Source organism: Acanthochromis polyacanthus, chromosome 6, assembly GCF_021347895.1.
Source record: "Acanthochromis polyacanthus isolate Apoly-LR-REF ecotype Palm Island chromosome 6, KAUST_Apoly_ChrSc, whole genome shotgun sequence".
NCBI lineage: Eukaryota > Metazoa > Chordata > Actinopteri > Pomacentridae > Acanthochromis > Acanthochromis polyacanthus.
The window spans coordinates 33,981,940-33,994,506 of NC_067118.1; the positions used below are offsets into that span (position 1 = coordinate 33,981,940).

Consider the following 12,567-nt stretch of genomic DNA (forward strand, 5'->3'; position numbering starts at 1 on the left):
AGTGAAGACAAAGACAGGAGGATGTCTGGAAGCGTCTACGCCTTCAAAACTCACTGCACAGGCGTGTACCAACCCCAACACCAACACGCCACACACTCACCTCCTGTTCTGTGGGTCCATGTGGTCCAACAGGGCCTCCTGGGACACCCTGAAGTCGTCCAGAGGAGACTGGTAGCGGGATTCAAAGGAGCCCTCCCTCCCTCTGTAGGCCATGGCCTGAGCTGGCGATTGGGGCAGAGGAGACATGCTGGAGGAGGACGAGGACACCGAGCTCAATTCCCCAAAACGTTCGCGCCCTGCCTGGGCTGACGCCGTCACCGATGCGGCGCCGACTGCAAGGAAAGGGCTCAGAACCTCCCCGTTCTCATCCTGAAAGCACCAAGAGTAGAGAGAATTTAGTGTCAACTCCAGAGGCCTGCACTCAAGTGTCCACAGTCAAATAGAAGATTAACATGAATGTCCTGAAGACTTATTGACTCATTTTAAGGAATAGCTAAAAATTCTGGAATACACATCTGTGTTGGATGTGAAGAGTGACAACGCTCAGATCTGTACTGAGAAGGTAAAGGCCAATTCTTGGTTTCCGCCTGACTGATGAAGGCTCCGAAAAGCTAACAGCAGAAGCACAGGCAGTTCAACTTAGAGCAAAATACTCCTGTCAGTCTGCTACACATTCAGTCATGTTGCCCCTCATATCAAACAGTAAAACACACAGGGCTCCAATGGATGGTTGTGAAAAGCAGCCTGTAGCCTTGTCCGTGACATAGCAGCTATTTACAGTTTTGGACCGCAGCACCGTCATGTAGGTGGACACAGCACAGGATTTCTAGAGAATTTAAAATTTTATGCTGTGTTTGGACACCATCAGAGTAGCGACTATTTCAATTGCAACTCTTATAAAGATGAATTATAAATCTGTAGATGACAGAAAATCTCCTCAAGGTCTCTCCTTAGAACAAGCATTTGTCTTCGGCACAATTTGCTTTCCTTGCACATGTGCAGTCAGTGTGCTTGTGGTCGTACAGTTTGATCTTCACACTGACATCCAATGAGGGAACCTGGGGCTTCCAGTGCATACAGTGAGCATAGGCTGTTGATGAGCATGTAGCCTGAAAAGTAGGGCTAGTGTCTAAATATCTGTTCTTTCTGTTGGTTAGTTGTTGGCAACCCCACTGACTCAGAAAGAAGTGAGAATGTACTAAGGTCTATGACAAAATGAAACTATTACTCACCTGATTTGCTATTTCAGTAAATATTTCTCTACTTAGCTGAGGGTCTCAATTGCAAGTGTCCTTCGTGGATTTTGTAAATGATGGTCCCATTTAAAGTGAAACAGACGATAACTGGCGTAGCTACATTGTGATATACCAGTTACTGATTGTTGTGAATGGTGTCTTTGGCGTCCCAGTCTGATTCACCGCTGAGCTCCAACCTCACTTCCAGCTCCACCAAAAATCCAAGACAGTAACAAACAAAATGCCAAATTTGAGACATCAAATTGGCACTCTACAAACCACGTCCTCTTCTAGAGCATCGGTTTATGGATTTCCGGGGGCTATGTGACCGATTGTTACTTAGAAATGAAGTAACTGGTGATTTGCATGTGCTGTAATCACCACACGTACATGTCATGGATGTGCTTTTGTCGGCTTGTGCTGCTTTCTCTTTTCTCCAGCATGTTTTTGGCATGTGAGGTGCAGGTTTTAGAACAAGCTCAGTGAAGAACAGTAGCTCACCCTGCCTCTGATAATGTCCATGTGGACCAAAAGAGAAGCCAACTCCAGATCCTCATTGTAGCTGTTCTTCAGAGGTACTGACCGGTAACCTGGTACGACACAACACACAGAAGCAAAAGGCTGGTTATCACAGTGCTGATTTGCAAGAAGCTCTGGTTTCGTTCCAGAGAACACATACCTGTCTTGAGGCCATGAATGGGGAATGTGGCCTGAGCCAGGAAGTTCTGGTCACTGAACATGTCGATCTCGTAGACCACAAAGCGCAGGAAGGCAAAAGCAGAGTTGCACACTGAGAACTGGAATGGCTTTCTGGGCCATGTGGGATTCAGACCGTTATCAGCTAGACAAGAGAAAAACGGACGAAGAGAGTTTGTATTCACCACTGGTGTCACTTCAGTAATTTTAAAAAAAAAAAAATCCCTCATATAATCTCTACACAAAAACAGCATCAGCATGTCACACAGAAAATTTCGGCAGAATACAGAAATACAGGAAAATCATTTTTTGCCTTGATTCGTTGCTTCTTCTTATACAAGAGTGACAGAGTGTAGAAGAGTTAAGCATGAATAAAAGTAGAAACAGCAAAGAAACCTACATACTAACTAGTTTTCATTTGTGGTGTGTAAAAGATAAGCAGATCACTGTAAAATATGAGCTGGGTTTATGTCAGAATCAGTTTTCCATAGCAGAAAAAAAACAAAATAAAACACAAGCATTCTGACTCTAGCTTCATATAAAGATCGATAATCTACTGAGTGCACACAAATAACACAGAAAAACTAATAAAAGACTACATTCAGGAAGAACTGCTGCCAAAGTCAACAGTACAGTACACAACACAACACCATGCAATAATGAGCACCAGTATAAGAATTATAATATAATAAAGTACAGGTTGAAGTCATTTTCCTAGAAACAAACAAGGCAAATTATGTGGCAAACAATATAAATACACGGGAGCATCAAATCAAAGAACCTTCTATCGCAATGTTTCTTAAAACCAGACAGTGAACCCTGATGAGAGCAGAGCCACAATTACTGCCACGGTACGCAATGTTTTCCCTTTGTTTTCCAACACATGGCTTAGTTGTTTGTAGAACTTCCTGTTTTTCTAGGAGCAGATCGGAAATTGCACAAGCGTAATGTATCCAGTAAACAGTGATTGCTACTTTTTTTAGTCTCTGCAGAGTATCTCATCACTGGCAGGGAAATCCACGGTCAAAGCGCCGCTCACCTTCTGAGTCTGTTTTTTGCTTGGTACTGTCATACTCTGCTCCACACACCTCGATCTCAATAACAGGACAAACGATGCCCCGTCCGTGCTTGGGCAGATGCCGTGCGCCCAAGACCTTCAGAAGAAAAGAAGAAAGTACACATCTTCAGAACTTCTCACTTCATTCATTTCAGCACATATATACAAACAGATACACTGTATCTCCTCCATCCACTCACAACACCTTCTAACTCCAGTTTCCCTTTAACTTCCATTTAGGGGAGGATCTAACTATTGGACAGGCAGTTCCCAGAATTTAGAGGTCATTATAATTATAAACACAAGTGTAGTGTTACCACGGAGTCCATTAGTGGTCAGATACAACTTGAGTCCTGCTATATACATTTTGGTAAACTGGTACCATTAAAAGTATGACAAATCACCTAGAACAGTCAACGAAATGAACGTTGGGAAGAGAACTGTCAGACCTCCTTTGACTTTGAAACATGATGATGCTCCAAAAGTTCTGGTACAGTTATATGGATCGTCTTTTTTACTTGTTTCTACGTGAATACCTTCAATTTTTTTGGACACCAAAGAAAACAAGATCTACAAAAAGACAAGTTATCTTAAATGTTTAAATGCGTGTATCATATCCATAACTTCACATGTGACTGCGGTGGGATTTCAAGAACGAGTGCTTATTTGTCTGCAAACTGCAGCAATCAGCTGTTAAGGGTTGTAAAGTACCGCAACTGCCTCTCTGAGCTGCGTGTTGCAGCCACTGCTCCAACTGATAACTGTGTTGATAAGGGGGGGAACTAGAACAGCTAATTTGTTGTTATTTTCAGAATGCCAGCTTGCAAATGTCCCTTTGACCTCATGCGGTGTTTTACCACGTCTCCCTCTCTTGTCCACCCTCTACTGTACCTCTATCTCTAGCGTGACTTGTTCGAGGCCTCGTAGTGTATGTCTGTCAAAGGGATCGAAGCTGTCGTCCCTCATGATTGGTGGCTGAAGGACATAGCCGCTCCTTCCGTTGAGCATGAACAGCGCCTGGTTCATCTGCATGGGTTTGTCTGTGGACAGGAGAGGATTAAACGATGAGCGAGGAAGGTAAAGAGTATAAAACAACTACTATGAAGAGAGATCTGTCTGTACGGCTTTACAGTATCTGCTCTGAAAGATACCTGCTGTCTGGAAGTTAAGTGCTACCAGCTGCGACCCACAGAGCCACATGGGCAATGGGTCATAGTTAGAAGAGTCTAGTCTCTGGCCTCTGGGGTAGATCCTGGACAGCTGCAGTCGATTGTACTGCAGGAACTTCTTCCCCTTGATCTTATTGACGTACTTCTCTGCCTTGGTCTCGGGGAAGGATGACATGTCCCGGAAACAGGCCCGCTCTGTGCCGATCTCTAAAGAAGGCAGAATGAACAGACAGATCTGACTTACCTGTATGAGTACTGGATATGCTCCCTTATGCATAATAATGTTGATGGCATTTCATTTTATCTGCATAAAACTGCATGTTTGAAGTCCTGTGAGTGTGCACAATCCTTACTTTCTTCATCAAATGGCACAGGCCTACAGTAGATGACGAGATCTGATAATTCCAGTGCAATCTTCTTCCTCCTCTCCATCATCTTCCCCTCCTCCAGCTGGAACAGGGACATACATAAGTGTAAACACAGCAGCACCAACAGTAATACACATCACTTCTCAGTTTTTATTTGCACAAAATGAAATGGAGGTTAATCGCACCCTGAAACTTTCTTCTTTCCACAACAACTACTGCTCAGGTGGTCATATTATGCAATAGAAGACAGCTTATAAGTGTGAGAGTGTGTCACTGAGAGTCTGCAGAGTTACATTACTGACAAACGCTGTATGCTCACTCACTGTTTCCCAAATGCATTTTATGGGCATCATAAGGCAACACAAGTCATGATTTGGTCAGTGCATAATGTGGTATGAGAACAGTTTGAATGTTTTTCCTGTAATGTTATAAGTCTATTTACCTTGGCCTCTGTGGTCACGGTGACCTCACGGATCTTGTGCACCCATTCTTTGAGTTCTTCTTGGCTGGTGGCGGCGACGTCCAGCACTGGGCCCGTCCGCATAGGGGGATTTGGCACCAGGGCGAAGACGTGAGGCCTGCTGCCCTTTCCATCAGGACGCACAACTGAAAAGAAGACAAAGAAAGTGTAGAAAATAAGAATAGCTTTCAGAAAATGTTATTTCTTTTGCAATAAAAATTAAATTACATTTTATTAAAAACAGAAAAAAAATCTAAATGTCAATAGTGAGAAAAATAGAAACCTAAAATAAGAAGGATCACCGGGAAATGTTATTGTTGTCAGCAAATGATTGGCCTGAGCTCCACTTGTCTCTGGGCTGTAACTATTATAATCCGATATCAACTGCTAAATTTATGCAATTTGTTTAAAAATCATGCCAAGAATCATCATTGTCTGGAAGCGCAGCCTGTTTCTGTGTTTAATCCTTTTGGTGAGCTAAAGTTTGACTGGTCATGGTTTTAAAAAGGTCAAACACTAACAGGGTTAAGGTTGCAGCAGTGAGGCACAAAAGCTAAATGATGTGGCCACAACAGTGTCAGTGTCAGCACTTGCTCCAGAGGAAAACGGTGACTTCAACTGCTGTTATTCTATCAGGGCTCCTCTGGAGGAAGCTTTGGAATAAAGTGTTCCTTCAGACATAACGAGATCTGTCTCATACTACCACTAGATGGAGCCAACAGCCACCTAAAGGCACAGAAACAGACCCAGGTATTAACTGTGGTTAGCAACAATACAGATAACATGTGCGAACACTAAAGGATATGTATTGACTGGACGGGAGGATGTCAATAAAATACCAGATACAGAGCAGTGAGAAAAGGAAGAATAATATTAAAACTAAATAAAGACGACTTCATAACTAAGAGGGTGACAATGGACAAAAATGACAGAAAAAGCAGTGCTGAGTTTTTCCCTTTGCAACTAAAAACAAGCAGTTAGGAGATAACGTTCATGCATAAATCAGCCAGAAAACTAGGTTGCCCTCTGGCAAGGTGACTGGATGCTCTGCAGCCCTGCAGCTGAGTCGAACAGGACGTGGAGGGGCCACTCACCGATCTGACAGGAAGACACGTCTACACTTCCTCTCAGTAGATCTCCCAGAGGGCTGTTTTCTGTCATCTCCTGTTGGACAGAAAAAAGGGAATTATTTCAGAAGTTGCATCCTCTTTCCAAGTGATAATCAACATTACATATGTATCTCTGTGAGAGTGGACAACTGACAGATGAGTGATGAGGCCTGATCTCCCAGAGGAGGGAGCAGGTGCACTCATTTCACTTTAAATCTACAAATGTGCTAGCCTAGCCGCGCTAGACAACCCACGGCAACGAATTTAATTCTCTGCCAGGGTCGGTCTAGTTACCCTTGGTAAGCCTCAAGGTCGGATGCTCCTAAAACTGGCCGACGAATCACCATGAAGTGTAGAGTCAGAAGGCGGGCGTAACTAAGTGATGACAGAGGCGCGACGATTCTGACAGAAACAACCGAAAACAACCATAGAAACAAGGATAGACAAGAAGATGGCTGCGCACAATAAACAGTTATCTTTCGACTCGGCTTTGGCCACAGCCCTTAAAGATTTTAAGCTAAAATTCAACTTGAAAGATAAACAAAGGATAAGATAAGAAAGATAAATAAGGCTTCACCGAACTCCCGCATCCTCTGATTTCCAGCGCTCTAGGAACTACATCAGCCTATTCGTTGCGCTGATTGGTTGTATACCTACCTAATTGCTGCAGAGTGATTTGAAAGACAACCTTTTAGCCCGCCTCCCTCCCTGTCGAGAGTTCCTAGACCTTTGCATCTTCAGACCTGGGTCTAGCGCGGCTAGGCTACAAATGTGCTGCTGTAGCCTCTCTTATTTGGTCTGATCCTCACAGTTCTGTCAGGCTCCGCTGCCGATGGACTGATTTCCTCCACGTAGTTTGCAGGAAACCACAGCTGCTTCTTCCCTCCACAGTCACCCTTCCACCTAAGTTAAAAAAAAAAGGTGAGAAGATGAGTTGAGAAGAAACAGGGATGTGGTTTTGCAAATATTTATAACACTACAGCCTAAATATGATGCTAACATTGAAATTGCAAAAATAGATTTCTAGCTAATCCCATAGTCCCACACCTGCATCACTCACCCCGTCACTGACTGTGGGTCTTTCGTACTACACAAACATGATCAGTCTAAATAGATAATTAAGATCTACTTCCTAAATGGATTTTGTGCTGCTCACTTACCATCCTCCTTCCTGTTTGTCCACATTAGAGATGACAGCATTCTTGGTGAAGGAGAGCTCATCGTCTCTCTGGGCTTTATACTCGTACATGGCTCTCACCGTGCACTAACAACCAGGACAAAAAGTTTGTGAAGAACATGTTTGTGACATGCTGTTCATATGCAAGTCCAAGTATCAGTGGTACAGAGTTCAATTACTTGTGAACCTTTCCATAACATACACTCACCTTGAATGTTGGCATTTGATTGGCCTCCACGTAAAAGCCTGGATTCCTGCCCTCATACAGTGACCCGTAATCTGGCTCCTATTGGACAACACATTATGTCTTAATAGGTCTTTTCACTAGACTTCAGGGGATTTTGCCACAACAAAAACTACACAACATCAAAAAATATTATCACATTTTTCACTGATTGAATTATAAACACAGATTGAATTTCCTGTTTATGAAGATCTTGAAAATGCACCATAGACTGTAGAATGTGTTACTCACAGCAGTGCCTATCTTCTCCAGTGTGTCCTCATTGATGGGATAACGTAGTTTCATTTTGCGGTACAGAGGGTGTTTCTCATAGTAACTTATGAGATCGACAAGGCTGTCAAACTCTGAGGTGCCCAGCACCACGGTCTGACCCTCCTGCTGCACCCGACAGTGCTTTATCTTACCCTCGGCCCTGCAAAGAAACCACAAAGATAGCCTTACTGAGAAACATAATGTGATGTAATGTATAGCTGTTTAGTCATTTGTCCTCCTCTCTACTCATTATGGTGAATTACAAAGGAAGTTAAGTGACTCAATATATAAATAAGTTTCACTTAATGAGGCAACAGGAGTGAGTTACCGGAATGAAATAGCAAACGAGTTGGGTTCTGTCCTCTTCCTGACAAGGAAAGCTCCATCACGAGGAACCCTCATCAGCATGTTCTCTGCATGGCTCCTAGACAGACTGGCATGGTACCACCTGAGATCAACAACAATCATAGATAGAGAAAAGATAAGTGCAGTTAAACACCTTTACTTTCATTCTAACCGAAATATTTCATTATAGATGAGGGGGTTACTGACCACCCTAAAATGTGCATGTAATTTAAAGTTTACTCAAAATTGGGAAAAAGCTATGAGTTTCTAGTTTATGTGAAAGACACGGCTCAAAAAGTCAGGAACAAAACACTAAGTGTCTTACTGAAGGACCTCTGAGGAACATAATTTAAAATTTTCTCCAGTCTCTGTAAATGCTTGAGGACTCACTCTTTGCTCTCGTGGGCATTGGTCTGAGGCACTGGCTCAGTCAGTTTCATCTCAAACTCGTTGCAGCGCAGCGCCACCTGCTGGTAATGGTTGATCAGGGCAAAGAGTGTGTCGAACACCAGGTTATCAGTCAGGTAGAACTTGGGGCTGCCTGCCTCCTGACGAGAGTGGATACGACAGTGCTGTACCCGCCCTGAACGCCTGTTGTGGAGATGAAAAAAGGAGGTGAGAAATGACCCAATTTAAAAAAATTTACCAATAGCAGCTTTTTCAGTTTGTTTAGAGGCTAAGAACAAGTTAAAGCTTGATTCTCTGTGTTATCTTCTACCACACCACGCTCTGAGTGTGTCTGTACATTGTTCCAAAACACTGAGTAAATCAGAAACACTGATTGATGAGCTGTGAGGTACCTCTGCTCACACACAGATTATGTGTTACCAGACAGAAGGCTACTGATCACAGTTCACACTGTGACTACAACTATGTTCAAATCAATGATGGACAGATTGACATTGAATGATCTGCCAGTGTGTTACTATGCTATTTGCATGAATTAATCAGACAAAACACGGAGCATGAGTTCACTGACACATGGGAGTTTTCCACTAACACATACAGTATGCTTTATATATACAATCATCAGTTTTCAACAAAAATCACATCATAGTAAAATGGCATGTCATATGTTGTTAGTTACAAAAAAGAAACATAAATTCCTACATAATATCCTCTCAACTTTAAAATATTATCCATTTCGTATCACAAGCAAACTGCTGACATACAGAACTGTCTATAAAGTCTTCAGATATTCTGAATGCTAAACTCTGTGTACTCTACCAGAAAGACAGCGTGTAGTCTCCCACAAAAGTCTCGCTTTCCCGGACCAGGAAGGAGCCATCAGGAGCTCCGGTCTCCACGCAGTACTCAGACAGCAGCCTTTCAGCTATCTGCCGCCCATCTCGTCCGGCACCAAGCTTTCCATGGAACCATTTCTCTGTCACGTGCTGGTCCATACCATTAGACACCTGGGAAGTTTAAAGAGTTATTAGTAAACTTACAGCTCAGCTACACAGTTTCAAGTGTGTCCTTCTAGTTCCTGCTTTCTTGATCAGTTCCTCCTTCCCTGGTATGATTAATAAAAACCAAAAATTGCCAGCAACCTACTTTAGTTCTCATAATGCATATGTATAAAGTAAGTACAATGTCAAGTACAAATTCAAAATAATTTCTGCATACTACAACAGCAGATCAGGCCTACTAACCTCTCTGTGCTCCTCCTCATCATCGTTACCCTGATTATTGGAGGTCTCCTCTGAATAGTAGATCTTACTGCTGGTCAGGACAAAGAAATGAGGGTACCACTCCTGGAGGGAGAAAGAAAGACGGTTTGGACAGATAAAATATTAAAAAGGATCCATATGTGGCACTGAAAAGTGGCCAAAGAACACAAGGACAAAGAACTGAACGGCCCAAGAAGAAAACGTTTAAAAAGTCAAGACTTGCCACCAAAAAACATGCAATTCGGTTGTAAAAATAAACGTTAAACAGATAGGAATGGTAAGCTGCAATATGAGGATGCGTCTTGGCTTTACTGTCACAAAAAAAAAATAATTAAAAGTACAAGCAACACAGATATGATATGTGAGCTGTGTCGATCCTAATGTTATGCATCATGAGGCATCTAGAATCCATTTATACACTGTGAGCATGCTTACATGGTTAATGGGATCTTCCAGGTACAGGATGCCGTTTTTGATGGAGTTGCTGATATCGTTCTCTGAGTAGGGAGTGGAGGTGGACACCTCCTCGTAGGCACTGCCCTCAGAAAGCTTCTTATGCTGCAGCATGGGGAAGAAGGGGAAGAAATACAGTAAGAACACTGTATATGCATACCACATTATATTATTCATTCATTCGTTCATTTAGTTTTCCTGCAGAAAAACCCCCCACAAAAGATCACATGATTTTTCAAACAGGCCCTGACCTTGATGAGGATCTTCCTTTTGAGCTGGTTGGGTGAGGGCAGGCCATCTGCCGCGATATCCACCGCCTTGGTCAGCAGCATGTCTCCAAACACCTTCTTAAATTGAGTGGCCATATTCCTCTGCTGTACAATACTACAATGGTCCTCGATGGACAGGATGATGGGGTAGCTGTATAAGGACAACAGATTAAAACTCAAAAGAGCTGCAACTTCACAGAAATTCCCTCTTTATTTTTGCTTTGGTGTGATTTTCTTATCTTATCATATCCTCACACACTACAATGGCATGTGATGTCATGGCAGCCTGTTTGCATTGTTTCTGCTGACATTTCTAAATGCCATCTCTTCACCCTTGTCATCTCTTATCCTGTGATCATCCCTGACGGCTAAATAAAGAAAGAAGAATGGAGACTCACTCGGATGTGACGAAGGCATGCTCTTTGATGGTGGTCAGGACATCACAAAACTTGATTTTTGTTGTGAGGGTGTGTCCGTGGTAGATGACTGGCATTCCATCTGGACCATCCCAGCAGTCCACTAGAAAAGAAACACAAACACAGACACACAGAGGCCTCACATCATTTCACCCATCACATCGCAAGCAAGAAGGAAGTAACCGTGCATGAATAAACACGTACTACAGTGACGCAAGGAAATTTAAGCTTGAAGATGACAGCTTTGTGACGTCATGTTTACTTTTGTTTGAGGTCACGCGACCCTTCCACTCAACAACAAAATAATGCAGTCCTATTCATAGAAACCTGCTTGACAAGGGTTTGGTGTAAAGGCAACATACAGCACCGTTGTATAACAGTGGGTCTGTGTGTGTGGGTGAGGGTGTGGCGGCTGCATTAAAAGTAGAACTGTGAGGGATAAAGAGCAGGCCTAGACAGTTAATTAGAAGGTTAACTAGAAGGTTGAAAGTCAAGTGGCGGTGATTTACTGTATGTGGGTATAACTCTAGTGTGTGCATGTGTGTTTTCACTCACATTCGATACAGCGGCAGCCCATCCTCAGGCAGCGAGCGTACGCCTCCAGGGACGACTCACTGGAAAACTGGTCTCCTGTCAGGTAGCTAAAAATAAGCATGCAACATCAAAGCATGTACACAAAACAAACACCGATCCAAACAGCCTCTCAAAAGGACTCGCATGTCTGTGGTAAGACTGCACCACAAACGCACATATGCGCTGTCAATGGCTACATAAACACAGTGATAATGCCATATCTAGAGCTTTTTATTCCTCTTTTGTTGACTGGAATAAATATTTTTTACTCATTCAGTCAGTCAATTCAAACCTAATCAAAGCAACTTGGGAACTTTCATTCTGCTGCTCCAATGACTATTGTTTCACATCAAGTCCAGAAGGTTATCATTTCGACTGCTTTTCACACACTTTTCAATTGGAGGAAAAATACATTTTCCTGCAAAATACATGCCTGGACCTCATTCTGGAACATGACTGTTAAATAATAAAGTTTTATCTGATGCATGAAGTCAGTTCAAAAGTCCTCTGTGGGCAGAGGTTTTGAGGAAGGATGTCAGACTTCAGCGTTCCCAGGGCTTAATTACAAATGGGTGAACTACTTGTATGTATAAATGCCATCCTTACGTGTTGTGCGAAGAGGAGATCCAGTAGTGGGACAGGGGGTTGTTCATGTTCTCAGGACACACTTGGTCCAGGGAGGAATCCCAAATGGTGTTCTCTTTGGAGAACAGGTACGTGAGAAACTATACAGGAGAGAAGAGAGCCGTGGAAATTATAGAAGTGATTAGGACCAAATACATAATTTACATCATTGTTTCTACTGAGTAAGAATGCAGACTTCTTGCCAAAGACTACTTCTACTTTACAGCAGTATAAAGCAGATGTGACGACTCAAGAATCTGAGAGCATCATTGTCTAGGGTTTTAACAGCTAGTAGAACACATGGCTGTATGCATAAGCAGGAGTCCTAATGGAGGGGCAAACTGCAAGGATCAGATGCAGCCTAGACGACAAGGACTGTTAAGTTTGTGCTTGCACCAAAGTTATTCTCAATAAATAATTTTGTGCCATATTTATAAGAGAAAGTGTTTC

At 42.8% G+C, this 12,567-nt stretch overlaps 1 protein-coding gene across 1 annotated transcript in view; it reads right to left on the minus strand.

Moving 5' to 3' along the window:
* plcg1 (phospholipase C, gamma 1) overlaps positions 1 to 12,567 on the minus strand; it is a 29,009-nt gene that overhangs the window by 2,953 nt on the left and 13,489 nt on the right. The window contains exons 11-32 of the mRNA XM_022190183.2: positions 12,100 to 12,218; positions 11,476 to 11,561; positions 10,903 to 11,023; positions 10,487 to 10,655; positions 10,218 to 10,340; positions 9,765 to 9,866; positions 9,340 to 9,527; positions 8,503 to 8,703; positions 8,096 to 8,215; positions 7,747 to 7,927; positions 7,480 to 7,557; positions 7,255 to 7,358; positions 6,904 to 6,997; positions 6,080 to 6,149; positions 4,968 to 5,131; positions 4,511 to 4,607; positions 4,140 to 4,364; positions 3,880 to 4,028; positions 2,971 to 3,085; positions 1,915 to 2,076; positions 1,737 to 1,825; positions 101 to 369 (exon numbers count right to left, since the gene is read on the minus strand). Of these exons, the coding sequence (XP_022045875.1) occupies positions 101 to 369; positions 1,737 to 1,825; positions 1,915 to 2,076; positions 2,971 to 3,085; positions 3,880 to 4,028; positions 4,140 to 4,364; positions 4,511 to 4,607; positions 4,968 to 5,131; positions 6,080 to 6,149; positions 6,904 to 6,997; positions 7,255 to 7,358; positions 7,480 to 7,557; positions 7,747 to 7,927; positions 8,096 to 8,215; positions 8,503 to 8,703; positions 9,340 to 9,527; positions 9,765 to 9,866; positions 10,218 to 10,340; positions 10,487 to 10,655; positions 10,903 to 11,023; positions 11,476 to 11,561; positions 12,100 to 12,218 (3,026 nt within the window). The remainder of the gene's footprint in view (positions 1 to 100; positions 370 to 1,736; positions 1,826 to 1,914; positions 2,077 to 2,970; positions 3,086 to 3,879; positions 4,029 to 4,139; positions 4,365 to 4,510; positions 4,608 to 4,967; positions 5,132 to 6,079; positions 6,150 to 6,903; positions 6,998 to 7,254; positions 7,359 to 7,479; positions 7,558 to 7,746; positions 7,928 to 8,095; positions 8,216 to 8,502; positions 8,704 to 9,339; positions 9,528 to 9,764; positions 9,867 to 10,217; positions 10,341 to 10,486; positions 10,656 to 10,902; positions 11,024 to 11,475; positions 11,562 to 12,099; positions 12,219 to 12,567) is intronic.